Genomic DNA, 27,843 nt, shown 5'->3' on the forward strand with positions numbered 1-27,843 from the left:
GAACCAGGCAGCAATTACTGTCCCGGGTTTTCAAAACATCAAACATGTTTGGAAACAAACTGTTGCCGTCCTGTTTCCAAAGCATGGAGTAACGTGCCGAGTCCTACGGACACGTCTCCTGAATCACCCCTTCACGCACAAACCTGAAGAAATAATCTTCTTCCTCCATGAGAGAATTAATCATGAGATGGTAACGAGACCCCGTCCTTCACACCCTGCTAGAAGCACCTGGCCATGTCGCCTTCCCCCTGGCCAGATTCTGATACACTCACTCACATTGGGTTGCACGTAAATAATCCAGTTGCCTCCACCCTGTTCCCAGGGCTACTCCCCAAAACGAGGTAGGGTATCAGAAGCTAGAGCAGCAAAGCTAGCTAGTGTTCATGGGGGGAGAGGCATCTGCCCAAAGATTCTTGACGCTTACAAGGTTGTCCAGTTAACAACCACCTACGGCAGATGGACTCTGGGAGAGTCTGATTGGTACCTGTGGAAGGTGGAGAAAGATCTTCAGCGAAAATAACAAATGGATGTTGTAACACTGACCAGTATTTCTAAAAATAAAATTAAACCGGAGGGTCCTATATAGTGTGAGCAGCCACACAGCTTTCCTCCTGTGCATGCTCTGACGATTCCAGTGCCCAAATCCTAAGTGAGTGAGTCCTTCCCCGGGGTGGCTTTGTTCATATTTTATTTAGTGCACTTAAAGTGACATTTTCAACATCTGTCAAGATTGAGGTGGCATTTTCTGCATGGATGTTGGCCCATGCAGGGAAGGTCCCCAGCTGGAAGATGCTCTTGGCCCATGTGTTCATAGCCAAGCTAAGAAGCAGAACTCCCATAAGATTCATGAGCAACCCAGTTCTTGCCTACAAAAGAAATACAAAGACAACTGTTGAGTTTAGACTGGACATCTACAGCATGTGAAGCATGGAGCTATTTGAACGTAAACATTATAAAAATGGAAGGCTTAATTGCCGTTAATATTAGCAACATCTTAAGCAGGCTTTCTTAAGCCACAAAGGCCATTCTGCAGATGCTCACCGAGCTTTGATCCATCAAAAACATTAACATCTGTTTAGCCTCAGGAATGTGAACAGGAACTGGGACTGAGCCTAATTTTACTCCTAAGCTTTATTTCTCTGCATGGGGGAACTTTTCCTGCACCCAGAAACCAATGAAAGTTGAGCTGCTGACACTGGCAGGAACAGGAGTAGGGTCTGGGAGACATTGAGCACATTCAAGACCAGCTTTATCACCATTTGAAGCAACAGTGGCTCCAAATTTCACAGGGCCAGACTTCATACATGCTCCTTCTATATGCCTGTGCCTTCAAACACTGCTGAGAACAGTCTTAGACATCTGTCTTTTCACTTTAGTACGTGTCAAACTGGTAAAACTACTGAAAACTCCTTTTTTAAACACTCCACTCTGACTGTTTCCAGCATTTTCTGTATCTAAAAGAACTTACCATATCCTTGACCAACAAGTGTCCAGAAGAAAATGCGATTGAGTTAGGAGGTGTTGAGACCGGCAGCATGAATGCGTAGGAGCATCCTATAGTTCCTGGTATCATTAAATAGAGGGGATTTACCTTCAGACGAATGGCCTTGAAAAACAGAAAGGAACAGATACTGTACTTTGGAGATTTGGAGCCATAGGCAGATATATCAAAGAATGCAAATAGCTAGTGCACTGTGCAGAGCCCTATCCCACACTCTGCGATAAACAACCATGTATCTTGACAACAACATCTGAAGGATTATTATCCTTCAGTGTCCACGTTACGCTACAGGTACTTGCTTTGTTACTGCCAAGGATTTCAAAGCACCTAAAGCCCAGGAGCAGCAGAACTATTATGGTGCCTGTCCCAGCACAGACATGACACAAACCTGCCCATCCAAGGGGCTGGGCGAGGAGGGGAGCAGAGGAGCAGCTGGTCTTGCCACGGGACTACCTTACCAGCTCTGCCAAGACAGGCAGAAAGATGATAATAGTGGCTGTGTTGCTGGCAAACTCCGTGAATAAGGCGATGACAGTCGTGATGAGGATGACAGCCACGGCCGGTGGTACACCCTCCAAAGGATGCAGACGGCCTCCTATCCAGACAGACAAACCAGACTCCTGCAGAAAAGGAGAGCAAACAAGCTAGAGAGCGGAGCTCCTGCATCCCTGCACGTGAACTGATCCTCTCCTAGAACTGCAAATTACATACGACCTTCACTGACCGGAACAAGCGCCCATGTGCAGTGTCCTCAGGCTCTTTAACAGGAAGCAGTTTGAAAGGAGTCACGAGATGTCTTAACCTCCTTAGTTATCTGCTCTGCATTGTTGTCACTTGGAGCTGAGAAACATGTCCTTTAAGTGTTGTGACCCCACAGATGCAAATTTCCCAGAGCTACATGAGAATCCCAAGTGACACCCTGATAAAATCCAACTAAGTTCGACAGGATGACTGCAACGTGGCATCTGCAGTGGGGCCTCACCTCACAGCCTTTTGCCATGGCAAAGCCTCCTCCAAGCAGCAAGATGATGTTCCAGGGCACCGTCTCTTGGGCCTTCTTCCAAGTCAGCAAGGGCTGTGTCTCAGTGTTTGGTGCTAGATGAAGAGAAAACTCCCCTTGTCAAACACCCACCCGCAGAGGAGCATGTCAGTCATCATCTGACAGAATGACATCATGAGCCTGACATCAGTGCTGAAGCTCACTCACCACGAGTTGCTGATAAAATATACATATGGAGTCTCTTAAGCTAGACAATTAAAAGATCATTTAACTTAATTTCATGTCTTTAAAAAATAGGAAAAGAAAATAAATTCTAGCACTTCAAGTCTTCTTTGAGGCTTCCTTGAGGGAATATTTAATATCGGGTTAATTTTCTCTCTGTAACAGATACAAATGTTGTCTTCAACATATGGGAGTCTGTGGAAGGAGGAAACTTTCTACCATTTGAATTATGAAGATGTTATTAATTTTCCACTTGCTGTTCAATAGCCGGCGAGTTTTACAGCAAAAAGCTCATCTGCCCTAAAAGCCATCTCTTAATACGTGATGAAGTGAGCTCTGTCATATGGAAGGACGCACTAATGGGACTGTAATTTTCTGTTGAACAAGGGCACTTGTATTTTACCCAGAGGAGGCCTGATTAACCACCTTCCTGCATATGGACAACACAACGAAATGTGCATGACTCAGACCAATGGCAGCAGCCGGTATTTTGTTCCCACAGATCCCAGGTGGTGTTGCACCATCCAGGAATGGCCTTCATCAGCTGCATCTCCACATTCAGACCATCTCTTATGCCAGGCGGCTTACGAATTAAAATTTGTATCTCACTGCTACTTCAAGAGGACAGATCCAAGACCTCTAAAGACTCCTGGTACCTAAACCTGCTGGAGAGTTTGGGTTTTAGGAGTTTAAATTCTAAATCATTCTAGGAAGTGAAGAAGGGCCCCTATTTCTGACTATGAGCAACTGGCCCAACTCTGCCCTCTCAGAGAGGTTCATGCTCTTGCCTGAGGGACAGAAGCTGTTGGTGAGTCAGCAACCAAACCTCTATTTCACAATCAGGTCTGCTACAGTAAATCAACATGGACTTCAGTTCACTTCAACCCACCATGGCATCATCTCTGACAGCTACATGAGCAATTGAGTCATTCCTGCAATTGGCAGCAGCATAGTGACTGCTAAATCTCTTCAGAAAAAAAGTCTCTGTAGGATCAAATTGAACCTTCAAACCACACTGCTCCAGACGGCCACCGCGGCTGCTGTGGGCTGGTGCAGGTCCAAGAAGGGATAGTCTTGGCTCTTGCTCCGTGCCTGCCCTCCCAGAGCACAGGCAAGGGCACAGTCCTGCGCGGAGGGGTCTCCTACTCACCTTTCAAGTCAAACCACCACCTGAAGGAAGGCTTTTGTGAAGGGAAGAAGAACAATATAATCACAATGGTGGTTCCCGTAACTGCATCTGAGATAAACCTGTCCAAAAGCAGCAGAAACACTTGTAAGAAGTACAAGGCTGCAGAATTACAAAGTTTATGAGAACAAGGATTTACCAAAGAAGATTACAAATTTCCATCGGGTTTGAACAACACTTGTTGTTCACAGTTCTTTTCTTTTTAATTCCCTGTCGAGCTGTATTTCTACAATGGGCTGTGAACCCCTAGGAAAGCTGCCCTACAAACGTAAGAACCAAGAGCTAATCCCCACCACACTGATGGTCTGGCTGTTCTGTTTGCAGAGTCGTGGTCAGTCCAGGAGGGGTTGCGAGGACAAGTTTCCTCAGCCCATTGCAGAGAGGAAGAGAGGGAGAGCCCAGACCATCTTATTTATATGAGCCCTTTGCAAAATGCTCAGACCTTAAGGCGAAAGGCAAGGTCCATCCAGTAAAGAGTTTCAGCACGTGTCTGATTGTAAGGAGCTATTAACTGACAAAGAAAAAGTCCATAACTACTTTGTTGTATTAAGGAATCATTTATTAAGCTAGGGTTTTATTTTAAAACATTACGATGGTCCCTTCTGCTAAGAAATAACAACACCCTCTCTGTGCTTTAGCATTCCCCAGCTGCCATATTAGTTCAGCTTCCCAAGGTATGGATGTCACAAGAGAGACAAAGTTGCCGAACAGACAAGCTAGCACTGGGGCTCAGCTCCTGCCATTACTCTTCAGTCTCCAGACCTCAAGTGAAATCAGTGGATTGCATAAAGAATTCAGTATTTCACTGTAACTGTACCTATGAACAGCATTTCCAACATTAAAACCCTGGGAATGGCCTCAGATAGACATATGCCAACTTCCAACCGGGCTTCATGTGCCTCCTCCAGGAGACAGAAACAACAAAACTGGCACTGCTACTTAAAGATCAGTTGAATTTATTCCAGGAAACCTGAGTAATAGTGTTAAGCAATGCAATCAGAAATCCAGGAAAGTCAACAACTTGGAAATGCTTTTGAAAAATGTGACAGCAGAATGAAAATAAAATCTTACCCTGGTGCAAACAAGCTTGCCCAACCTGGAATGAATTTGGGATCCCTGGAGAAAAGCATGATCGCAAATATGCAGAAGAAGAAGAAAATTGCCTGTTCTGCAAACCTAAGATGACAAGAAATGCAGTTAAAATGTGCTAAGGGGGTGGATCCAAGCTAGGACAAGTATTGAGCTCAGGCTGCAGCAGCTTGGGTGAGAAGTTAGGCTGGTTTTCTAAAAATAACTACAATGAAACATCAGAATAGTCTGTAAATCTATTTGCTAATATTGATATTTGCCAGCAATTATCTTGTATTGGAAGACATTAAGGGGAGACAAGATGGGCATCAGGAACGCCCAGACCAGACGTCACAACGGGAATACACAAGGTTGACCCTCTGGCGGTGGCAGAGAGGAAGGGCCAAGCAGCTTCTCATGGTCCTTCCGCTCACCACTGCCCTCTGGGATGCCCCTCAGGCACGGCCAGCCAGCCTGGCACGGCCTCACTCCAGTTTAAGCAGTGTAAAAGAACAGCTGAGATTCAAATCATATATGAGACAGCAGGAGAAAATTTCAAGGTCAAAACCTAAACAGTATCCCTCAGACATAAACAGCAGGGTAAACGGCAGTATCATTCCCTAAGTATCACTTCTGGTGGAGTCAAGATTTAACCAAGACAGGCCCTCAAAACACTGTTTAAAAGCTCTCGGAGCACAAGAAAGGGCATTTAAACCATTGCGAAGAGGCCACTTGCATTGATTTTAAGTTACGGGGTTGCTAATCAAATTTGTAGAGCGCAGCTTAATGGACTTTCTCACTCCTAGACCTCAAAGTGGGACTTTGATACTTTCAGAGACATTTTGCAGGCTGCTCGATAATGTACTGAGTGGAACAAATAAACCAATTTCTTTCATTTACAGCACAGGCACAGACAATTGCCTTTGAAGAACCACTCCATTTTCCAAATGACAACAACAATTACAATGTTGATAGCATGACACAAACATCACTGAGTCTTCACAGCATTGCTGTGAGTATGAAAATATTATTTTTCAGACGGAGAAACACAGATCATTTAAGGTTAGGACCTACAGTTTTAAAAACCTCTCTAGCCCTGGTTGCCCAGAATATCAGTGGCTGGTTGGACATACCTAGTGTTTGATTCTTGGAGCACTCAATTTTTCCTGCTTCTCCCTTTTTTGGCATTTCTTGTAAGTCTAAAACTCATGTTTCTTTCTCCAAAATATGATCCCTATCATTGCACTTTGCATCAAGGTTTTTCCAGAAGACAAGACCTTTGAGAAACTACAATAAGAAGCTGAAAGAGTCTTGTTCTTTCTTCACCTGACTAATACAGTTGAAGGAGTTACTCAGAAAACATAATGTATTCCATGACATGGATCTGACTTCTTTCCGTACACTTTCTTAGAGCAGCTGTTAGACTTTCTTAAAGTAGATTCACAATCCATATGATTCATATCTATCATATGATTCATCAGCCTTCTTAGAAAATGCCCCCTGCTTTGCACAACAGGTATGCACAAACCTTCAAAATTCAGCCTGTGTTGGTTAGTACATAACGCACACAGGATTGTTTTTGTTCCTGGAGCAGAAAAATTACAAACAGTAATTAAACAACCCAGCATGAATTCGCTCTATAATACAAACTTTGTTCTTGAGAAGCTTCAAGTACAAGCTGCTATTTGCAACTATTCCTGTTAGTGAAGGTAGAGAGGCTGGAGCACGCAAAAAGCAAACTTCAGCAGGTTACAAACACTCTGAGTGGAAACATCTTTTTCATTTTCTTCTAAAAAACTCCATTTCATTCAGTTCCCCATTCTTAAGACAGGACATTTCCAACCCATTTAATTTCTTTTTCATTTCAGTCTCAACTTTATGACTCACTTTGTTGGACCCAGTTTCTGATAGTCCTCCTTTATCACTTCTCTGGCTCGAGCTTCTGCATCCACTCTTATATTTGACTTTTTTGTTCTCCAGCCCCTGTCAAGAAACACAGTTGTATCTTTACATGCCTCTAACATAACTGACACATAGCAAATTCTGCATTTACTACTGCAGCATACGCACACATGATGCACTCCAGTGCCTGCTCTGCAAGTTTCAAAGAGATACACATCTCTGATGCCTCAGTATGTATCGTCTTCAGGTCACAAAGACTGATGATGAAGGTCTGTGGTGCAGATACAGGCAATAAGGCCCTATTATATATATCCTATCTCTCTGCATTCATACAAAAGAGACCCTGCAGAGGTTAGGAAGTTTCCTCTCTTTTATATTCTGAACTGTTTCCTCCAGCATGGGCTGTGTTTGCCAAAAGAAAGTCTCAGCACTGCAAGATTTCCTCATCTCTAGCAGCACCTACTTGAGCAGAATAACTAGGAAGAGGGTGACATAGAAAATGAATGCGTCCCTTCACTTCTCAAGTCACTTGCAATTTCCTGGGTGATCCCAGGATGCTGCTGAGGATCAACAAAAATGTGAGGAATTTCTAACTGGCTGAGAATGCTAATGTGCTCCTGGCTAAGCCTCTTAGCCTGGTTGCGCTGACCGCTGACCGCACACACAGTTTGCTCCTTTGTAGTATGTGCATACAAATGATACATTTGTGTCTCGCACCTCATCTCCCATCACAACTCATGCTGCTGAACTCAGTTTCTTAGCCCGCCCATGACCTTGATCAAACCTAAAACCCCAACTTTCTGAATCAGATGGATCCATCCAGCCCCGCGGTGCCTGTGCTCCCTTAATTCATTCATTGTTGCAAAGGGATATCTACATGGATGAATGGTTGATCATTCAGGAATTCCTGAGCCTCAAATAGATATACTTGGCCCTTTAATACCTTATTTTTAAGAGGGGGTGTTATTGACAGCAGCATCAACTCAGCTCAGTCAGCCTATACTTAAGACTTTTAATGCTTTTTGGATTTAAACAAAGCCGACCTGCTACTAGAGGAGTGTCCATCTGCTTGTACCAACCACTTGCCCACACAGAAAGTCCAGCCACTATCCCCGAGTCGTTACAACCAAAGTAGCCCAACAAACTCCCACAGACACTCGGTTGCACTCATCCAGCTTCACAATGTCTCTTCCGAGGCACCTTGCCACTGGGGAATACTGGGATCTGTGCTGGCCCAGCTATCCCAATAAAGCTGGGCTTTGTGCTGACGGAGATGAGCCAAACAAAACAAAAAGCATCACGTTCTCCAAGCACAAGAGCAACTTTGCATTTTGCCAGGGGCTTTGGCCAGTAAAGCTACCTCTTCCCTCACCTGATTGTCTGGGGCCATGCCCCAGCCCTCACCGTAGGACACGGGAATTCAGGCTCTGCACCGCGCAAACCCCGGGCACGCGATGTGGAGCGGCGCAGGTCGAAGCAGCTGCGAGGCGGCAGAGCACCCTGCAGCAGCACGCAGAGCCTCCCGTGAAGCCCCACGAGCAATTTAAGGACCAGCATTTGACATTTTCTGGATTGAAACTTTCCCATTGATTTTTTTTCCTGTCTCTGAGACAATGTAAATATTTGGACACCTGTTCTCTTCCTCCCCTACCCCCTTCTATTTGCATTTTTAACTCAAAATAACAATTAAAAACTTTTCTAAATATTAGAAATTCTGTATGGCCCACGGAGGAAGCAGGACTGCGAGTTTGTTACTATCACATACAAGAGTGTGCAGGGCTTAGAACGGACCAGCATGGCAACACTGCAACCATTTTAAGCAGTATACACTAGGAGTTGCATGTATCCAGCAAGGATTTACTGGAAGAACATGTTATTCTCAGTTACAAATTAATACGTTGTCCTAAAATTAAGCCCTGTTGTGAAGTAATCTGTTTCAAACCTGAGTTTCCACCCCAGGAACAAATCCCAGCTCTTTTAAATTCTAGGAGATTTTTGCTACTAATTCCAAGGGAACCAAGATTTCATGCTGTTCTTCAAAGTTTGATCCTGCATTCCCTTCTGTCAATGAAAATCTGCCACTGACCTCCACAGATCCAGGTCAGGCATAAAACAACCTTTAAAAATTGCATGTTTAACTGAATATGTAATACATACTCTGTACAGATATGTATTTCAGTTAGATAAAGTACATGTAACTATGAGATATCTTTAAAACCTTCCTGTTGCATATCAGTTTCTTAAAAATAGATGACTTGTTACAGCATGAGCATCCTGAAGTTAGTTATGAAACCCTCCACTGTTCAGGAGATGATCCTGGGTGATATCATAGATGTAGTATGAGAATCGTGATGAACATGTATTTCACAATGCTGGTAAAACCAGACTGCGTATATGTATAGTGAATATAAACGTACCTCAGGTTAATTCCTCCATACAGGATGGAGATCCATAGCCATCCCAGGAGAAGAAAAATCAGCATTAAAGGAAATGCAAACATAAACCAAGAACCAAAGTTCACCACATCACATTCTGGAAAATAACTAAGCAAACGGGAAAAATCAAGTTAATGCAAGAAGGGAAAACAACCCTTCAATTTAAGGGTAAACAAACATCTGAAGTCAGCAGAAAAATATCCCACTATCTTACCAGTGTGCATTTGAAAACTGTTCCTTTGTGTGCATTAGCAGCTAGCCGGGCATTAGGAGATTTGGGGAGTGTTGTGTCAGACAACCCCCACGGCCACCCTGCCACCCGCAGCTCTCCCAGCCCCGCTGTGCCAGCCTGCGAGAGAAGATCTGAAAATCTCTCTCCAGATGGGCTGATACTGTCATAGAATCATAGCACCATTTAGGTTGGAAAAGACCTTTAAGATCATCGAGCCCAACTGTTAACCTAGCACTGCCAAGTCCATCACAAACCATGTCCCAAAACGCCACATCTACACATCTTTTAAATACCTCCAGGGATGGTGACTCCACCACTTTCCTGAATAGCCCGTCCCAATGCTGGACAACCCTTTCAGTGAAGAGATTTTCCCAATATCCAATCCAACTCTCCCCTTGCACAACTTGAGGCTGTTTCCTCTTGTCTTACCACTTGTCACTCGGGAGAAGAGACCGAACCCATCTTGCTACAACCTTTCACACAACGATACTCCGGAACACCCAGGATTAAACCCTGCTACGGTAACTGCTGGGGAGTCTGAACATGAACCTCACAGGGCTGTCGTACATGCCTAGGAGAGCCTGAACACACTGCTCATGGAGGCCAGCAAAGAAATACCTGTGGGCACCCAGGATGGCACAAATCTCTGTCCCTGTGCATCTTTTATGACTAAGAAAACAGGCCCGAAGTAGCAGGTTCCTTATTTTCCTTTCTACTGTACAGCGGTAGATATAATTGCACACAAAACACTACACAGCCTGTTTCATCAAAACAGTTACCAGGTTAATTGTAAGCGTGTAGTCAAGTCCCATTAAATTCAATGGGATTAAGAGCACCAGTAAGGTGAGGTGCATAAGCACTGGTCTGGCTGACAGCCTGGCTGGGTATGCTGGAAACCTGCGTATTACAGCTGAGGCTGATGCAACCACTCTCTGCTTTCATCTGCTCACAAAGTTTCCCAAAATGTTATGGAAGGGCATAAATTTTCCAAACTAGTTCTCAGCACAGAAGGGAATTTCCTATAGGGATGGAGAACACGTCTCTTTTTCAGGATTTACAGGGCTCTCCAGGATGGCCTCCCATACCTCTTCAGCTGTCCCAGAAGAATGAGGTTTGGTGCTGTGCCCGTCAGCGTTGCTGTACCTCCGATGCTGGCTGCATACGGGATTGAGATGAGGAAACCTTTCCATATATTTGTTTTGTATTCTTCCTCCTTCTTTAAGTCTGAGAGAGTATCGCTGGAAATCTCCTTCTCCTCCGTCAGATCTTTGCTTTAAAATAGTCCAAAAGAGAATCCGGTGAAAGCCCTGGTTTAAATACAGTGCAACCGCTTCAGAGCCTTGACAGAAGGAAAATTCCCAGTTTTTAGAAATCCAAGCTAACACTGTCCTCAAGGACACCTAAGCAGCTCCGTGCAGCAGAGGGGTCTGCTCGGTGAACTGCCACATGGGACCGGCAGCCTTGCAGAGGGCAGAGCACCCTCAGCACCCGTCCATAGGAGCTGAGGGTGCATATGCCTTGCCCAGCCCCTCAGCAAGTTGTAACAGCATAAAGTCCACAGGACTGCTAAATAAAAAAAAAAAAAAAAAGTAAAATTTGACAGCACCGAGAGGAAAGCAACATCTGTTCCTGAAAAGATGCTTCCTTCTCATCGTTGTTATCAAAGTAGGACCATCACCAGTGTGTAAATCCTGGTGGGTTTCACATCACCGGCTTCACACATTTGATGTTCCTGAGAAAACCAAGGCACAGTTCCCCAGCAGGAGACACCTCTGGCTACCATTTCAGAGTGACTGGAAAACCTCTGCAATGATTTGGACATGCAGAGGGATGCTGGACACACAGAGGAGGGTTTCTATCATCAGGCAGCTAGTGATTGGGACGTTTGGTATAATCAAAACATTTCAATGACTGAATTTCAAATTCCTAAAATTTGGTCTAGCTCAGGGGGATAATTCTCTCTCAACTCTCTAATACAAACTTTATAGTTAACTTACTCCTCAGTACTTGCCAGAAACTGCATCTCAGTTGGTACAGTGTAAAGTTTATTCTGCTGTAAAGATGCTGAAAAAGAAAAATTAGGACTTTAAAACAGTTCAAAGCATCTAGAAAATTCTCCTTGAACCAAATAGAGGAAACAACTGTCATTTAAAGAGGAGGGCCTGGGAAAACAAGAGTGAGCTCACACCACCGGGACACTGTTGGGAGCACCCGGCAAGGATGAACAAAACCCATCTCCTCCTGCCACCACTCCAGTCCCATGGCAGCACCCAGCTTCTCCTCCAACACCCAGAGGTGTTGGTCCTTTTACTGCTGCCACTAGTCGGACTCTGGGATCCTCTAACATGACCAGAAGTTTCAGGCTGTCCCTTATCAAGTCATGGGTTTGCGGTGGGCTTGGTTTTTTTGGGGGGAGGGGGTGGGGGGTAACAATAGCTCATTCTTATGAAGAAAAACTGTTGGGCATGATCTATCTGTAAGGCACATTCCCCAAGGCACAGCAGGAAAACTCCCTGCCCTGGAGCTCCATTCCCAAGGGATGAGAACTTTACCCACTGTAGACACCTAGCGCAAAGTCACCATAAAGCTGTAATTTGCTCTTTAAAGATGGAAGTAGGGTACACTTGGGGATTAGGTTTCATACTAGGTCCTCTGAAATCCACTGCAACAGCAGGGATCATTCCCATCCATAAACAACAGACTCTGCAGGCTGAGACCAGCCCCCAACACAAGTTTAGGGCCACCCAGGGGGCACTCTGTTGCATACCCAATTCCCAGGGCCCTTCCTGCATATTTTACACAGGCTCTGTCTCACTGTCCCCTTTATCATCACGCACGGATCACAAGTAGGAGTCAGAAGGACTTGGGGAAAGGGCTTATTTTGACCAGAGCAACCAGTGTTGTCTTTGGCAGCGAACTGGAGGTGCACACCACTCTACCACACACATACATACAGCAGAATTCAGAAATCAAAAGATGGAAAGGCAATACAATCATCTTTTTTACCAGATGTCACACTAAGGCTTGTGGCATTTGTAGTTCTGGCTCATGGTTTGACCTCCTGAGGCTGGGAATAGAAGTGTGCCAATAAACCTCATCTTCCATTGTCCTCCTCAGGACTGGACCACTTGTGAGTTTTATCCACCTTCAGCCCAGGTGGCCCTTCACCATCACCCGCTGGCTCTGCTGCCTTTCCTAGGGCTCTTCATACATTTCTGGGTCCAGAGGTCTGTATCCCTGCACCACCCTGGGCTCTGCGGACCAGTGCATGCAGAGCCCATTTCTTGCCACTGCCACCCCACCAGTCCCCAGATTTCCTTGCACCCCTCCTCGGTCCAAACCATGATCCTCTTCTACCCCTATATGCACTGGAGACCAAAAGCAGTGCATGGAGAGGGGCCAGTGGTCAAAGTCTCTGGACTCACTCATGTGTACGCTGAAGACACAGAGCTCATTCCAGCTTAGTGAACCCAGGAGTTTTGCAAAGTCATGTTTTACACATCACTAATTTACCAAATTGGAGTTAATTGGCTTGGATGCACACATGCTGAGCTTTCATCCTGAAGGTGACGTGACAGAGGGATGTAATTGGGACGAACATTAACCCATGGCTGACTGTTGATCCTTCAAAGCATCTAGCCTAAGGCTTCTTACCACTGCCGTCCCACTCGAGCCTAATGCTGGCTCTCCAGAGAGACATATTTCATTTCACCTCTTCACATTTTTCAAACTTTTTCCCTGCTAAGCAAAAACTCACATCCCATCTCGCCAGGATCATCTGTGAGTTACCTCTCAAGGAAGGTCTACAAAAGGCAATTGTGCAAAGGAAAGTCAGAGTTGCAGCACACCAAACTTTTCCTATGAAACTTGTAAAAAGGAGTTGAAAATTGTTACAAGTCCATAAGTCAGAAGAGGCCAAAGACTACTGAGGAAGGATCTGGCTGTACACAGCTCTCACAGAGCAGTATAAGAAGGATTCAGAGGCCATTTCACCCAAATATCTTGTACACCTAGAGGCAAAAAGGCTTGTCCTAGAAAAGCTGGGCTTTAATGACATTTTTTTTGCTTCTAAAAAGTTGAAAAGGCCTAAGGAGGAACATTCCCACCCACCGAGAGGTGCAGGCAGCAGTGCTGGGGTCATACCCTGCCAGCACAGGCTGGGGTTAGGCAGCCAAACCAGGCAGCAGTGCCCAAAAATGCACATTGCCCACCTCATTTCCAGGTCTGCGACCCAACAAACCACCTCAAGCACTGACAGGTTATCTTGAATTTGCAGAAGATACTCTCTATGTAGGAAAAAAAGGATGGAAATGTTTTTTCATTACTTTTACCTGGAGATATTGAAGATGCTCAAAAAAAATGAAATATTGCCAATGATGGGTTAGTGGGCAGGGAGCAGAAGAGATTGTCAGGCTCACTAGCACAGCGGTCTCCAGTTTGTCACATGCCTGTCACACAGTTTGGGTTTAGGACAGAACATGTCAGACAGAATTGTAGCAAATCCGTAACTCACCCCCAGAAGGAAAATTCTGGAAGTTGAAAAGCGCCTGTTGGCATTTGGTTTATAACCCTACTTCAATCAACCAGAACCAGCTGGGACTTCAGCTGCCAAAGTTCATCTAACTGCGTTCTTGCATCAGTAGCCAATAGTGTCAAAATGAACAAAAGACTACATGAAATTTTAGCTATCAACAACACAAGTACGCAAATATTTACTGACCTAGAACATGCTGCCCACATGGTTGCACATGGACACAAGGGATTACAACTTTGAGGTTCTCTCATCCATAAAAACCTGTGACCAATTGATCAGAGACATCACTTGAATGCTGACACTGTGCATGTAAGCAAAGCCCTTCGCAAAGCTGGTTTCATACACTTGTTGAGATTTCTTCAGAAAATCAAATGCTTTTCCATGCTACATATTCTTTCATATATTTTTAATTCATTTTTTTAGCCACCCAAGTACTTTTTAGCCTCCTGGACAATACTACAGTGTTATTAAAGCATATCCAAGCAGATTTGCAAACTGACCTTCTCAAATGCCATTGTAAAAGTTTGCTTCCACACATAGTCCCCTTCACAAATAAATCTGCCTGTCTTTTCTGGAACACAGATTACAATTCAGTTAGATTATAAAAATTAAGTAAACTATGAAACGAGTATACCTTTTTCTCAAACGCACGTTCGTTACGTTCCATCGGGTGTCATCAGGTCTGAAAAAACTAACTGCAACAGCCCCCTTGGAGATGTGCGACCAGCCCTGACTGCAGTCAACACCCAAGAGCCAGGAACCCCCTGCAGAAAGCTCACCTTCATGTCTCTACTCCTAGGTGTAACATCAGATTCGTCACTTTTGACTGACTTCAGGTTTAGGGCTTCCTTCAAGGAACTCAGCTTTTCCCATCCATTCAGAAAAATTACAGAAAAGGATGAGTCTACCTTGGGACGCTAAAGTTCAAATAAAAATTCTACAAGAAAATCTGCATTTTGATGTTGCATGTTTTATAGATGACTCCTCCTTCACTTGTATTTATTACTTTTGTAAGTCTCTACCTCAAAAGAAAAATACATCATCACACCATCACGTGATATTTGTGAAGTATCACTTTATTCATTCTTCTACTTGCATGCCTCTCCCTTTGCCTTTTCTGGCTTCTCTCACCACTGTAACTGTTGTGAGCCAAGGATGTTAATTTTGTGCTTGCCAATATCAAGGACAATGGGGTCTTGATTTTATGTGTTCCCAAACTCTGCTGTATTTACAGTCACAGCTACACAGTCAAATCATTTCAGAGAATGGGGTCAAGAGGTTAAAAGCAGACTGACAAAACACAATGCTCCTACAGAATAAGAAATCACAGCAAGAAGGTCAGTGGGGTTGATTTTAATAGATGCGAGCAGTCAAAAATTCATAGAGCAAATGTGATAAAGCAACCTGGAGTGCAAATATCTAATGATTGCTAGACAATAGTGATGAATGATTGATTGTATCTTTATTAGAGTATGCACATGTTTGAGTCCTCTCTGGGGACTCATTTTTCTGCCTTAGGACACAGTGGGAACCAAAAAGTCATTGCTTTTAAATTACAGGAGCAGAAGAATTACTAATTAGTGCAAGAAAGAGAAGCGATGACTACTGCTTCAACAATAGTAGTAGCTGCAAACAGGACTTCAAGACTTAACTTCTGTTTTGCTGTTTCTCATCACTGCCTGCCAGGAGCCCAAACTTCTGGTAAATGACTTGTAGAGAGAAGGCTGGAGGAAGACCTTATCTGACTGCACACCCCTGACCCAGCCTGTCCACAACCTGCTCAGGAGCAACACCAAGGAGTAGCATCAAGCTGGGAAACTACCAAGCACTTTATAAATAGAGATTTAACCTGTCAGCCTTCCCTTTGTCCTCCCTTTCTCCTCCAGCTCAGGCTCCAGTTTCATGGGGGAACAATAGGAAAACAAGAGGAAAACCCACCTGTCCACGAGTACACAGCCCTGCATGCTGCCACGGAGGAGCCATTGTCCTCACCCTTGTCCTGTGCTCACTGCCTGGCCAGTCCCTTGCCTGTCCCTGCAGCAACGCACCATTACGTAGCACTCATCCGCAGAGCTGTCACTATCTACAGCCCTCCCTGGCTCTGGCTATCCCCGCAGCGAGGCATCCCTAAGAATCCCACCACCACCGTGCCCACAGAGCTGGGCTTCAACCAGCAGCAGGTTTACAGAGCAGGTTGGTTAGGCATTACCACCTCTTGGTTTTTCCAGACAACTCCTAAGCATTGCCCGCTGCATGACATGAGGAAGGGGCGGGATAAAAGGGAATGTTATGCCAGTAGTCGTCCACCATGGCAATAAATTGTGTATTGAAATGGGACCAGCACTGAGATCAAGCTGCAGCTAAGAAACCTGGTGCTTGTGCATATTTGACAGCAGCAGGGCAGACCTCAGCTGGCTTATACTACTGCCCTGTCTCAATTACCTTGGTGTTCTTCATTTTCCCTGTTCATATCCTTAGATGTCTCTTTCTCCCCAAAGAGGCTTTTTAAAATTGCATTTGCAATTGGAAGCATCATAGCAGTGGAGGCAGTATTACTTAACCACATGGACAGGAAAGACGTTGTCAACATCATCCCTAAAATTAGTCTGGAAGAGAGAAAAAAGGAAAAGCTGAATTTCTTCAGTTTGGCAAGTTCTCTGATATATTATAGCTATAGGAAGAAAAGCTTGGGCAAGGATAACAAACCAATAGCAAAAAGGGAATTCTGTGATTATCCTGTAACTGGATGGAGCACAAATAAGGGGCTGAACCAAACGATTCTCCTCATGCTCTGCTGGCCTCTGAGCAAAGGCAAACAGCTGAATAAACTCAACAGGCTGGAGAAAAGGGGGTGTGGACAGCCCCCTGCTATGGGAGACACTCGCAGCACAGCCCACCACAGCAGAGCCGCTTCCCGAGTGCTGCGGCTCACGTCCGCCATGGACATCCCCCTGCTCCCGTAGTCACCTGGCTGGCTGGACTCCCACCAACATGAGGACCCGGAGCGCGATCCTGCGGTGCAAATTCCACTCCTCAATGGCTGAGGCCATGATTAAACCACTGAGGAAGAGGAAGTTGGTGTCTAAAAAATATTGTGGGCAAACTTTGTTAGATGGGAGGATCCCCAAGAAGGGAAAGAGGACGATGGGCAGCAGAGCTGTCACAGCCAAGGGCAGAGCCTCCGTGCACCAATACAGGGACATCAGCAGGATCACATAGAGACATCTTCCTTCCTGCAAAGGAGGAGAGAGGAAAAGTAAGACATGTGGCATTACAGAGATGTCTTTTCACTTGGAGACACTTCGACAAGCAAAACACACCAGTTACTCCTTCAAGGATACAGTATTACTCCCAAATTGTTTCCATCAAGTACAATGTTTCCCCCTCCTACGTTGTGTAGGGGGTTCAGAACTTACACCGTTCCCCTCAGACTACAGCAAAACCCAAATCCTCCTCGATAGCCTGAGCTTCCTACGTGTTGCAGGGGGGCAGTGCACTGGGGCATCAACCGAGGAACCTCTGGAGACCAGGAGCTGCCCATCCACGAGGAACCTCTGGAGACTAGGAGCTGCCCGTCCACATTGAATTCAGGTGCTAATCCTCAGCAGGCACCGCTGCTAGAGCAAGTGCTGCCATCCTTAGATGTCCCAGTATCTGACCCTGCTACACTTCATACGTTTGTGCTTTCTCTTCAGCTCCCACGGACTGTGCTTTGCATGTCTATGGAAAGACAGCTTTGAGATGGATGTATGGAGTGCCCACATTTGCAAGAGGAGGAACATACACAGAAAGGCTTCTTTTCTTGGATCAGAGTCTCCCAAGCAGTCTGTGAGAAACCATTCGACAGCAACCCACCTCAGTGCCTACGGAAAGCAGTAAATCAAGTGCCCTGGTGTCACGCTGCTTCCTGAGGGCAGGGAGCTCACAGTGCCCAGCATCACCCAGCCCCGGCCAAGGTTGGCAGAAACCCAGCAGCCCCACACTGTGGCAGGAATTCATTCATCTGCCCAGGAGGCACAAACTAGACCAAAGCCATTTGTCACGACAGCCACAGCCGAAATAATGAGCAATGGAAAGAAGTCAGGAGAACGGCTCCAAGCTTGGGAGGGGACAGTCCTGGGGTGGCCGGGGGGAGCCCATCGCAGAGCTGGGATCAGTCATGGCGGGGCTGAGCGGGGATATTGTCATGGACCACGGGGCAGAGTGCCCGCAGCGCTATAAATAACAGCCGAGAGTCATTTGGAAGCCACGGAGCTATTTATTTTACCTCTCTTTTCCAGCTTGTTGAGCAGGTTGAATTGTTACTCAAAGGCACCTCTGTCCCTCCACTTGGACCTTCCTCCCGAGCACCCAGGGCCAGTTGCTGGGGCTTTTGCGAGGGAGACAATGGCTCTGCTCCTTGCCGCGGCTGGGTCGGGAACAGCGCGCGCTGGGAACCGCACGGAGCCGCGTTTTGAGGATAAGGTGGTCTCAGCTGCAGCACGGCAGCAGCACAGATGGCACAGCCACAGCTTGCCTGGCCACCTGCAAAAAATTCACTCCAGGCCTCAGCTGAACGCGGTCGTCCTCAAGCTCCCAGAGCAGACACCAGCTCAGCAACACACCCACACACCGAGGATAAGGAATAACCACGGTTATTGAGAAAGCCAAGGAGAAGAATCCACCCTGACACCCACCGGGTGCATGAAGTCGCGTGAACGGAAACTAATACGGATCTATCGTTCAACACATCCATAGGGAGCATTGGAAAACTGGCCATAATGACAGAATTTCTCATTTGCTTTTAGCACTCAAGCTTTGCATTTGCACAAGCAATTCTGCTAGTAAAGCTCCAGCGCTTCAGTGGCAACGCGAATACCACAGAACGGAGAGTAATTTGCTTTGATTTTTTTTAATACATTAACCACAGCAGAGCCGATACTTCATATGAAGTTCCCAAGATCTGGATTTAAAGACCATTTGTAGTCCTAATCTTAGATCCCAGTAAATGACACACAAAATACTGTGAAGGAAACCCTTCATGAACCCAGAGCTTTGCTCCCTCCAAACAAGCAGGACCAGAACAACAAACCTGGCAGAGCTAAATTTTGCAAAAATAAAGAATCATGTTTTAAAATGTTTGGACACTAGATTAGTCATTTCATCCCCATGGTGACTGGTAATTTCTCTTTACTCTGGTTCTTTTTATACATCAAAGAAACAGCTTTGCTCTCATTAAGCCCTTTCCATTTGATCTCTAAAGGCCATATAAATAATTTTTTTCTCCCACTGGCAAAACGTTCTTCAGTTTTCTGCAAGGAAAGGTACACCAAAGTGAACTTTAAAACAAACACAGTTTGCCTCTTACAGGGGTAAAGCCTCTGAAAATATTTAACAACACCTTGATATAAGAGCATATTAGTGAAGTCTTTAATTGACTTGATGAAATAAATTAAGTACAATTTAGAAAACTAATTATAAGTATGGGATATTTATTCTCTTGTGTATGGAAAATGTTCTAGAAAACATTGCAATGAAACACACCATGAATCTAATAACTGATCTTCATTGCAAGATCAAAAGCCAAGGGGTAAACAAACAGGGCAGAAAACTACTGTATGGAAGGTTTTCCCAAAATTTTGAAACCTATATGAATCAATAGCAAAACACTTTGAAAAGAAAGCTGTAGTATTGTCTAGCCAACTTATTCTACCCCAAAAGAGGACAAATTGCACCTACATTAAACATGTTTTCCACTTCAGATAGGACAATCATTGAACAAAAAAATGAACAAGATCACTTCACAATAACTTGGATTGGAGCAAGTACTCCCTGGAATAAAAAAAAATAAATTAAAACCATTAATAAAATTGAACCAAACTCCAAAATTGCAATGTTTTGTGGTTTCAAGATATCTTGCAAATGTTAATTAATTAATGCTCCCAGCAAATTTGATTAGCATGCAAACAAGAAATGCTAACAAACATCAGAAGAATGGTCTTTTAAGGACCGCTGCACGCAGCACCATCACCCTCTGTCTGATCTTTATCCTTCAGTCCCTCAGCTGTGTCACTGTCAGACCCTTCTGCTCCTCTCACCTCCCTCCAGCTTTGTTTTTATTTTTCTCAGAATAAGCCTATCAAAGTTCAGGGGGAGAAATGGTAGCACACACGAACTTTAAAATGGGTCTTGTGATTGGGTTAATTTTATAACCATTTAATGATTTCCAGGGAAGCGCTCAGTGGCTCTGGACTACAGCAGCTCTCCTTCCTGTTGCTCAAGAGTCTTGGGAATGACCTCTGCCCCTCCAGACACAGATCCTGTCTTCACTGCACTGAAAGCACCGGGGATTTTCCATGCTGGAGGTTCTGCTGAGCCACAGCAGAGAAAGCCGAGCCACAGGGTAGTATCCTGTGGGCAGGAGAGCTGGAGAGAGCAGGAGGTCTCCTGGAAGGGCAGATGAGGTCCCCTAGGGAAAGGAGGTGCTGGCAGGGAACATGGGTCAGACAAGGCAAACCAGTTTGCTCAGGCGTAGCACCGAGGCACGGGCATGCAAGAGCCCCCAGACCCCACTAAAAGGGGACACCAGGAGCTTCAGCTGCACCTCGTACTCCACCAGCCCCAGGCGGCTCCTGGGCAGCCCAGTGCCACCTGTCCAGTGCCCACAGCCTCCCCACCAGACAGACCCAGCACTCCAAGAAGCCCTGCCTTGGCACTGCAAAGCTTTGGTCTTTCTCCATCAACCTTTGCCTATTACATGGTCATCACAGCCTCACCACCCCGACACAGGCTGTGCCATCACCCTTCCGCCCCATGACCAGGCAAACAAGTAGCAGGCAGGTGGCAGGGCTCCTCTAGGACCCCAGTATATATTTTGGCTGGAACTGGAGCTTTTCAAGCCCTTTTACCTAACTGCCATCACAAAGGAACATCCCGTCTGTGATACTCAGAACCACTCAGTATAAAAAACACACCAGTGACTTTTAGCATCTCACTCACAAACTTCTCACTTTGCAGCTGTGACAGCAGTACCGGTGATGGCACTCCAACTGCCAGTTCTCCAGCGGGATGGATACGTGAACCTGATTTCTACTAACCCAGCTCTTGCAAACATCATGTAATCTGGACACAAACCAAGCCCTGTTCTCCAGTGTTCCTGCCAGCAGAGCTGTTTTGCTCCCACTGGCTGCTTGCAGAGTGGCTAGAAAGGGACCAGTAACACAGGGGTACAGGCTGTAAGAGCTTCAGGGAAGATATTTTGCTCTGGAGTCATGCTAAAAAGTCATAAAGCTTATTAAACACTTTTATTTAAACTCCTTCTAGTATTTTGTAGTTGGCAGAAAACCAGAATGATTTTCTCTATTTCATAAACAGGACAGCTGAAGCTCAGAGAAAGTGGGTAAATTGACCAAGATCATGTAGGAAACTAATGACAAATGAAATGGTCATCTTAGAGAAAATCTTCTGTGGCTCAGTGGTCTGAGGCTCGCATCTTCTCTTGGAGGCAGTAATAGATCCTATGTCTTCAAACATTCATGGACTGAGCTAAAACAACAGAGAGTGATGATATGACACCCTGTGCAAGGTTAACAGGGCTCCTCTTTTGAATCTCCATTTCAGCATCAGGGTTTGGTTTTGGTTTTAAGATAGATCTATCACACTTGATTAGAAAAAAAGAAACATTTTCAGTGATGGTGAACCCACCACAAGTTTAGTAAGCTGTTCCTCTGATAAACTAACCTCACTGTTAAAATCATGTTGTGATAATCTGAATCTGCCAGCTTCAACCCTCTGCATCTTCTTATATGCTCCTCCTTATGCAGCCTTAGCCTGGGCTGCCCTTATCCAAACTGTGCTTGTGATGGATGTGCCTTCAAGGTAGCAATCAAGTTACTCCCTGCCTTTTTATTCTTTGAAAGAAATAGGTTGAGCTCCCACAGCCTTTCATCACATGGCCTGTTTTCCAGTCCTTTACTTATTCTGAGACTTCTCTAATTTGTCAAAGCCATTTCTGAGCTATGGAAGCCAAACTGGAAGGACGTTCTGGTGAAAGCCACAACCTCAGCAAATAGCAGCTTGGTAGACCCTCACTGCTCTTGCTCCACTTTCACATGTCCATACACACAAATATCACATTAACCCTCTTGGCTGTGGGTAGTCAGTCTGGTAGCCATGTTCAGCTAATTACACATTGCCACCTCAAGCCCTTTTTTGGAATCTGCTTCCCAAGCGAAACTCCAGACCAGCCTGACCCATGGCCAGCCTTTCCCATGATCTCTGTCTACCCTGGGGCTTGTAGAAATGCAACTGGTTTATTGGTTCACAAAACTCCTCAGGCAGCTCTTATAAAATTCTTGTACGGAAGTTGCCTAAACCTGTAGATTTTAAGGTAGCCAGTCCTGGATTCAAGGATTCTAATTTCCCTTTAGTTACTGCCACAATAAAAATATTTAATTATCAGACAACTCCTTATGATATAGGACTGTACTACAAGCACTTTCCTGAGTACGAAAATGCTTCATTGAATACAGCTTTTTCTGCATTGTCCATCTGGCAACAGAACACCATGGGTCCGATTCCTTTTGTGCCACACAATTTAAACAGCATTCATCACTCTCAATACCCCGCCCAGGGATTTCTTCCTCATTTTTTTCACATCCTTTTCATGTTTTCTATGGTTCCTAGCTTCCAATTAGTATTGACTCTTGTTGACTTCCCTTTGCCCCCAAGTATTGCTGCTTCCACATCCTCTCTGTGCTAGCTTGCTCTTCGCCAGGCTTGCCCTCTCTCCAGACTGAAGCTCACAGTGCACGTGGTAAAATGTAGTCACCCTACTTCCAGTTACTATCTCACTTTCCCCATCGAAGTTCTTCCTCTCATCTCTTTTAACTGATCATTGCTTCCAGTTTTGCAAAACTGGCTTTTCTAAACCACCAAGCACATACATAGCAGAGATGGACTTTGTGCATTAAATGTATAATCAGGCTACAATCACTTATTTCACCTGCCAGGCTGCTCTCCTGACCACTACCTCTCTGCTCGCCTGTGCTTCTGCCATGCTCTCCAGCCCAGGATCCAGCTCCCCTTCACCGCGCTCCCAGCCCACCACCTCACTTGCCTACATTTCCATCACTCCCTTTCCCCACAATGCCTTTGTTCATGCTCTTTGCTTTCGAGTGCAAGCAATGTAATTTTTCTTCTGGAAGTTCCTAAAGTCTCCTTGTTCTAATCAGAAGGACTCATTACATCCAAGTTAATTTTAAATTGCTCTATGGCCACCGAGGAAGTCAAGTCTGTTTTCTGAAGGCACTGGGCCCTATTTGCCTGCTCAGAGCTCCTTTGAGCAGATTTGGCTGCCTCAGCTGTTACCAAGCCAAGAGGCTGTAGACATTGAGTTCATTAGAAGCTGTTGGAACAAGCTCTTTGCACAACTCATTAAAAGTGCCCCCCATGCCCCTTCCAGCAGAACAGTTCCTCCAGCCCCTCCCGAGCTCTTTGCAATCATTCACAGACCTCCAAGCAGGGGGGTCACAGGCACTTCCACTCACGGGACAAACATTCAGCCATTTCAGCAGCAACCAGAGTGGGAGGTGACACAGAGATCCTCATGCAGAGAACCAGTTCCTGGGAAGCAGCTCCACCCAGAGCGTTTCCTTCTGCAGCTTTACGTGATGGACACAAGTCACTGCTCCAGCCACAGTTTGGGGAGCACACCCTGAGGTCTCAGCAAACCCATCCACAGAGCAGAAATTTCATTTCTCTATTTAAGAGAAAGGAGATTGCAGACAAAACCTACAAAGGGTATCAAATTAAAACAAGGGTTATCAATATAACATCAGCACCAGTGCCAGCCCTGACATTGTCCCTCTGTGAAGGGACTGACACAGAGGTCTGGAGAAGAATGACTGCGGGGTGACAGCTGATGAGAGCTTTAATAGAGGCTTGCAGATATGGATGCTGGAGTTCACCAGCACCAAGCAAGGCCAGACTTGATGGATGATTTTTCTCAAAGGATTTGGTCTCCAAGGGAGATGTCCCCTAGATGTAAGTTTCACTGGAAAACCCACTGCACCCAGACCACACAGTGTGACTCAGAAGTACACATTAATTCAAGAAGCTACATCCTATTAGTTCTTCTCTGTTATATTTATCAACTTTAGGTCATGATTTCTCGGTCTCCAGATCCAAGTCAAACATTGCCCTTGAAGCCAAAGCTCAAGTGGCTCCTTATATAGCTCCACTCCCTTGAGAGATTAAAATTGCTGAGCATCCCAGTGGAGAGAAGGTAAATGCTGACATGATGTGGGAACAGACTTTAGCATCTCCAGAGGTAAAGTACTGTAGAGGTGCCTGTAAGACACCTTCGCGCAAGGGAAACCTCATCCTGAGACTAGTAAGGGCTGAGCCTCACCGCTCCTCATCTCCTACAAGTTTCTGTAATGCTCGGCAGGGCAGCACACTGACCGTCCCAGCAGGAACACGGGGCTCTCCAGCCCATCCGGCTCTCCCATGCTCCAGATGGGAAGTACTTCATAGCATCAAGGTTGCTACAATGACTGCACCGCACCCAGGAGCTCCTCCTGCCCCATCCCGCTTTCTGCAGGTGTCCTGCTTGGGGCAGCTTCCCAGTAACACCAGCAGCAGCCCAGTCAGTTGAATTCCTTCTGAGATGGAGCTCGCCGAACATCCAAGGCAGCTCTTGCGACCTGGCTGCCCAGGACAGCGCAAGGCTGGACTCAAGTCCCGTGTTAGGATAAACCATTTGACCCAAGTGGTGCAGCTGAGGGCACACATTTTCCGTCATGGGCCAGGATAACTTCCAGACTCCACCACCACCAGATCCCTCACCTGCTGATCCCTCGCCTGTTCCCCCTCTTGGTGTTTTCACACCGTGGTTAAAAGTGTAACCTGTTTCCTTCCTCTCCTGCAGCCCCTGCGGCTCCAGGCTCCGCACAGGGAAGTTCCAGCAAGCTCCAGACGTCAGAACTTAATCCCCTGTTGATGCAACAGCAAGTTTCCTTTCTTGCTGAACGAGGGAGAGACAACTTTTGTGTTGAAACTGTAGACGAATCACCGACCCCTGGACATGAACAGATACAATTTTCCACAGCAGCTCTCAGCGACAGGCTCACCCCTATGCCAGACTCAGAGAGTATTTGGTGAAGCCGCAGTCGGGCTTGCTGGAAATGTTGCACGAGTTAACAGTCACGCGAGCATCGGAGTTCTGACAGTGACCAGTGCAGCTACCGGCTGGGCTCACTGCTACCAGCTGTGATGCATTTAGCACCCACCGAAAATGAAGAACAGATTGCTATGGTGAGCAGGCCCGTCAGCTCTTCACCCTCTCAGCTGCAAACACTTCCACTTTCCTATCACTAGTTTTTCTTTACTAAACCAGCATTGATCAGACTGGCCTGTGCAGGAGGGTCTCTGCGGGCTGCACCCAGGAGCGTGCTACCTGCACACTGTAAGAGTGGAGCGGGTGTGAACAGCATCATGACACCAGCAGAGACTGCTTTTTCTTTACAGTACATAGGGAGAAATCTCTTTCCTGAACACCCAAATCTCCACACAGCCCGTGTAACACCTCTACTAGTACACAAAGCACCTGGATTGAGTATTTCCCTGCAGTGCAGCGCCAGGTTCATCTGTGATTTATTCTCACAATTAACCACCACGCGGTTCAGGCACGAGCTTGTGTTAAGCGTACGGCGCGTCTCCTCACCCTCTCACCATATCTCACGATTTTATGAGCACCAAAGTCAAACAAGATACTATTAGATATAATTGAAGTCACTTGTTCAGCTACCGTAAATGCGTGTACAAATGTAATTATCTACTTATGAAACTGCAAAGGAATTAAGTACCTGTTGTGCAACGTGCTTTCTGCTCTGAAGCAGACATTTAGTATATTCCTATTAAGAACTCACCCAATAATGCAAAACAGAAAAAAGGGCGATTAAATCGGAAGATTTTTCTCTTTTAACACATTGTGTCGTTAAATAAAGAAATGGTCATTCTACATATTTATTTTTTAATTTGAGAGATTTATTTGCTATCTTGAACGCAAAGGTTTCTTCTGACAAGCACTGTACAGGCAGAAGTAAATGCCACCTTCATGTGCTTACAGCATCTGAATCATTCTATAATCACTAAGTACGAGCATCACTTATTTCTGATGTAAACAAAGTCATTCTCAAATTAATCTGACTCAGAGCGTAAGAGTGAAATCCTGCCAATACCGAAATCGATGGCACAACATTTCCCGGTGACTTCACTGCCCCGTGGATTTCTACCCAAGGCTCGGACCTCCTGGTGCACAAGAGCCGTGTACATGGAACAGCTCAAAAATCTTCCAGTCTCCAAAATTTTGCTACAAATTTCTTAATGTGCAGCCTAACATACATGTCCAAAGCCCAAACCTTACCAGGAGGCCAATTTTTCCATGTCTACAGAACAACACAAATACCTCACTTGCAAAGCCTTTTCGGATACAGCACCAAAGGTCCCACTCCAGAATCGCTTCCCAGCCGTGCACCATGACCTCCATGGCACAGTCACCTCCAGCTCTGCAGCGTCCCTCTCGCCCTGCCCACACCACTAATCGGTGTGACTCCCATAGTGAAGGGGATGGGACAGCAATGCCAGGCAGCCCTGGGCACTCGCCTTCAACCCCAGCTCTAGAAACACCTCGGTGGGTGATGCTGGCCATGGACTTGATTTGCCTCAGTTTCCCCAGCTCTCCTCTGAGGGCTACTGATAAAAACTACAATAAGGCAGCAAGAAGTACTAGATAGCGCCACTTAGTTCGAGTTGATTCTGAACCATAGATTCCTTCCCCATCCCAATGTCTATGCGATCAACATAAACACAGTTCACACTACCTATCCTTTCCTCCCCCTAAAAAGTCAAAACACCCCCAGTACACCCCCTTCTTTTGCACTCTATGGTGGCTGTAGATGAGCGAAGAGCTGCAGCAGACTGCAGGCTTTGGCAGACCCCTCATGGGGAACCCCTGGCAGGTAGCTCAGTGACCCTCAGGAGGGCCAAATACTGCTGGGGCTGAGAGAAGAGCTGAGCAGCAAGGTGGAACAGGGCACCGAGGCTTTGCCCCCTCGTCCGTGCCCCACAGTTTGTGTCCCTAGCTCGTAACACTGATCCACACACTTGGTTCATGCCCCGACCCAGTGTCCCCACTCTGCACCCATGGTCTATGCCTCCTGGTCGACCGCCTCAGCTGGTGTCCCCCAGTTGGGGTGCCCTACTTAGCGCCCGCTGCTCTGTGTCCCTGGTTGCAGCCTCCCCATCCACGTCCCCGCTCAGTGCACCCCATTCCGTGCCCCCAGCCCTGGCTGGCAGCCCCAGCCGGTGGCCTGCCCGTGCTCCGCACCGCTGCTCTCCATCCGCTCCGTGCCCTCCGCCAGCGACCCCCACCCCGCCGGTGCCCGGGCGCGGGTACCTTGGCGGGCAGGCTGAGCAGCACGGGCACCAGCGCCAGCGGCGCGCACAGCAGCACCACGAACCGCCGGACGCTCCACACCTTCTTCACCAGCGCCCCCAGCGCCGCCATCCCGCCCCCAGCACCGCTCCCGCCGCTACCGCCGCGCCCCCCCTTTATCCCGCGGGAGCGGAGTGCGGCCGCCCCGCCCGCCGGGAGGGGCCCCGCTACACCGCCCCGCCCCGCTATACCGCCCCCCGTCCGCTATACTGGCCCCCTATATCGCCCACCACACACACACCATTTTCCCAGTCGCGACAGCTTCGGCCGCCCGCCTGCTGCAGTC

General features: G+C 46.4%; 1 protein-coding gene across 1 annotated transcript; it reads right to left on the reverse strand.

Moving 5' to 3' along the window:
• Positions 1 to 680: 680 nt before the first annotated feature.
• Positions 681 to 27,629, reverse strand: SLC13A3 (solute carrier family 13 member 3). Its single transcript, XM_086622794.1, has 13 exons — positions 27,519 to 27,629; positions 17,048 to 17,313; positions 16,523 to 16,686; positions 11,544 to 11,610; positions 10,632 to 10,817; positions 9,297 to 9,422; positions 6,865 to 6,960; positions 4,981 to 5,085; positions 3,874 to 3,971; positions 2,484 to 2,596; positions 1,960 to 2,121; positions 1,469 to 1,606; positions 681 to 866 (listed from the first exon to the last, which is right to left on the reverse strand). Exons 1-13 carry the CDS (start codon positions 27,627 to 27,629, stop codon positions 681 to 683), a joined length of 1,818 nt encoding a protein of 605 aa, XP_086478920.1.
• Between the last annotated feature and the right edge of the window lie 214 nt (positions 27,630 to 27,843).

The sequence above is a fragment of the Tauraco erythrolophus genome, chromosome 18 (genome assembly GCF_009769465.1).
Source record: "Tauraco erythrolophus isolate bTauEry1 chromosome 18, bTauEry1.pri, whole genome shotgun sequence".
Taxonomy (NCBI): domain Eukaryota; kingdom Metazoa; phylum Chordata; class Aves; order Musophagiformes; family Musophagidae; genus Tauraco; species Tauraco erythrolophus.

What these genes read in the sequence shown, in the direction of transcription:
- SLC13A3 (XM_086622794.1), bottom strand. Translation starts at nt 27,629, where the DNA reads ATGGCGGCGCTGGGGGCGCTGGTGAAGAAGGTGTGGAGCGTCCGGCGG. An exon ending in GTGGGAGTCCAGCCAGCCAG is followed by an intron (nt 16,687 to 17,047) that starts GTGACTACGGGA and finishes TCTCTCTTCCAG; the next exon opens with ACTAATTTTAGGGATGATGT. An exon ending in GGAAAATGAAGAACACCAAG is followed by an intron (nt 11,611 to 16,522) that starts GTAATTGAGACA and finishes TTTCTTTTTCAG; the next exon opens with CATCTTTACAGCAGAATAAA.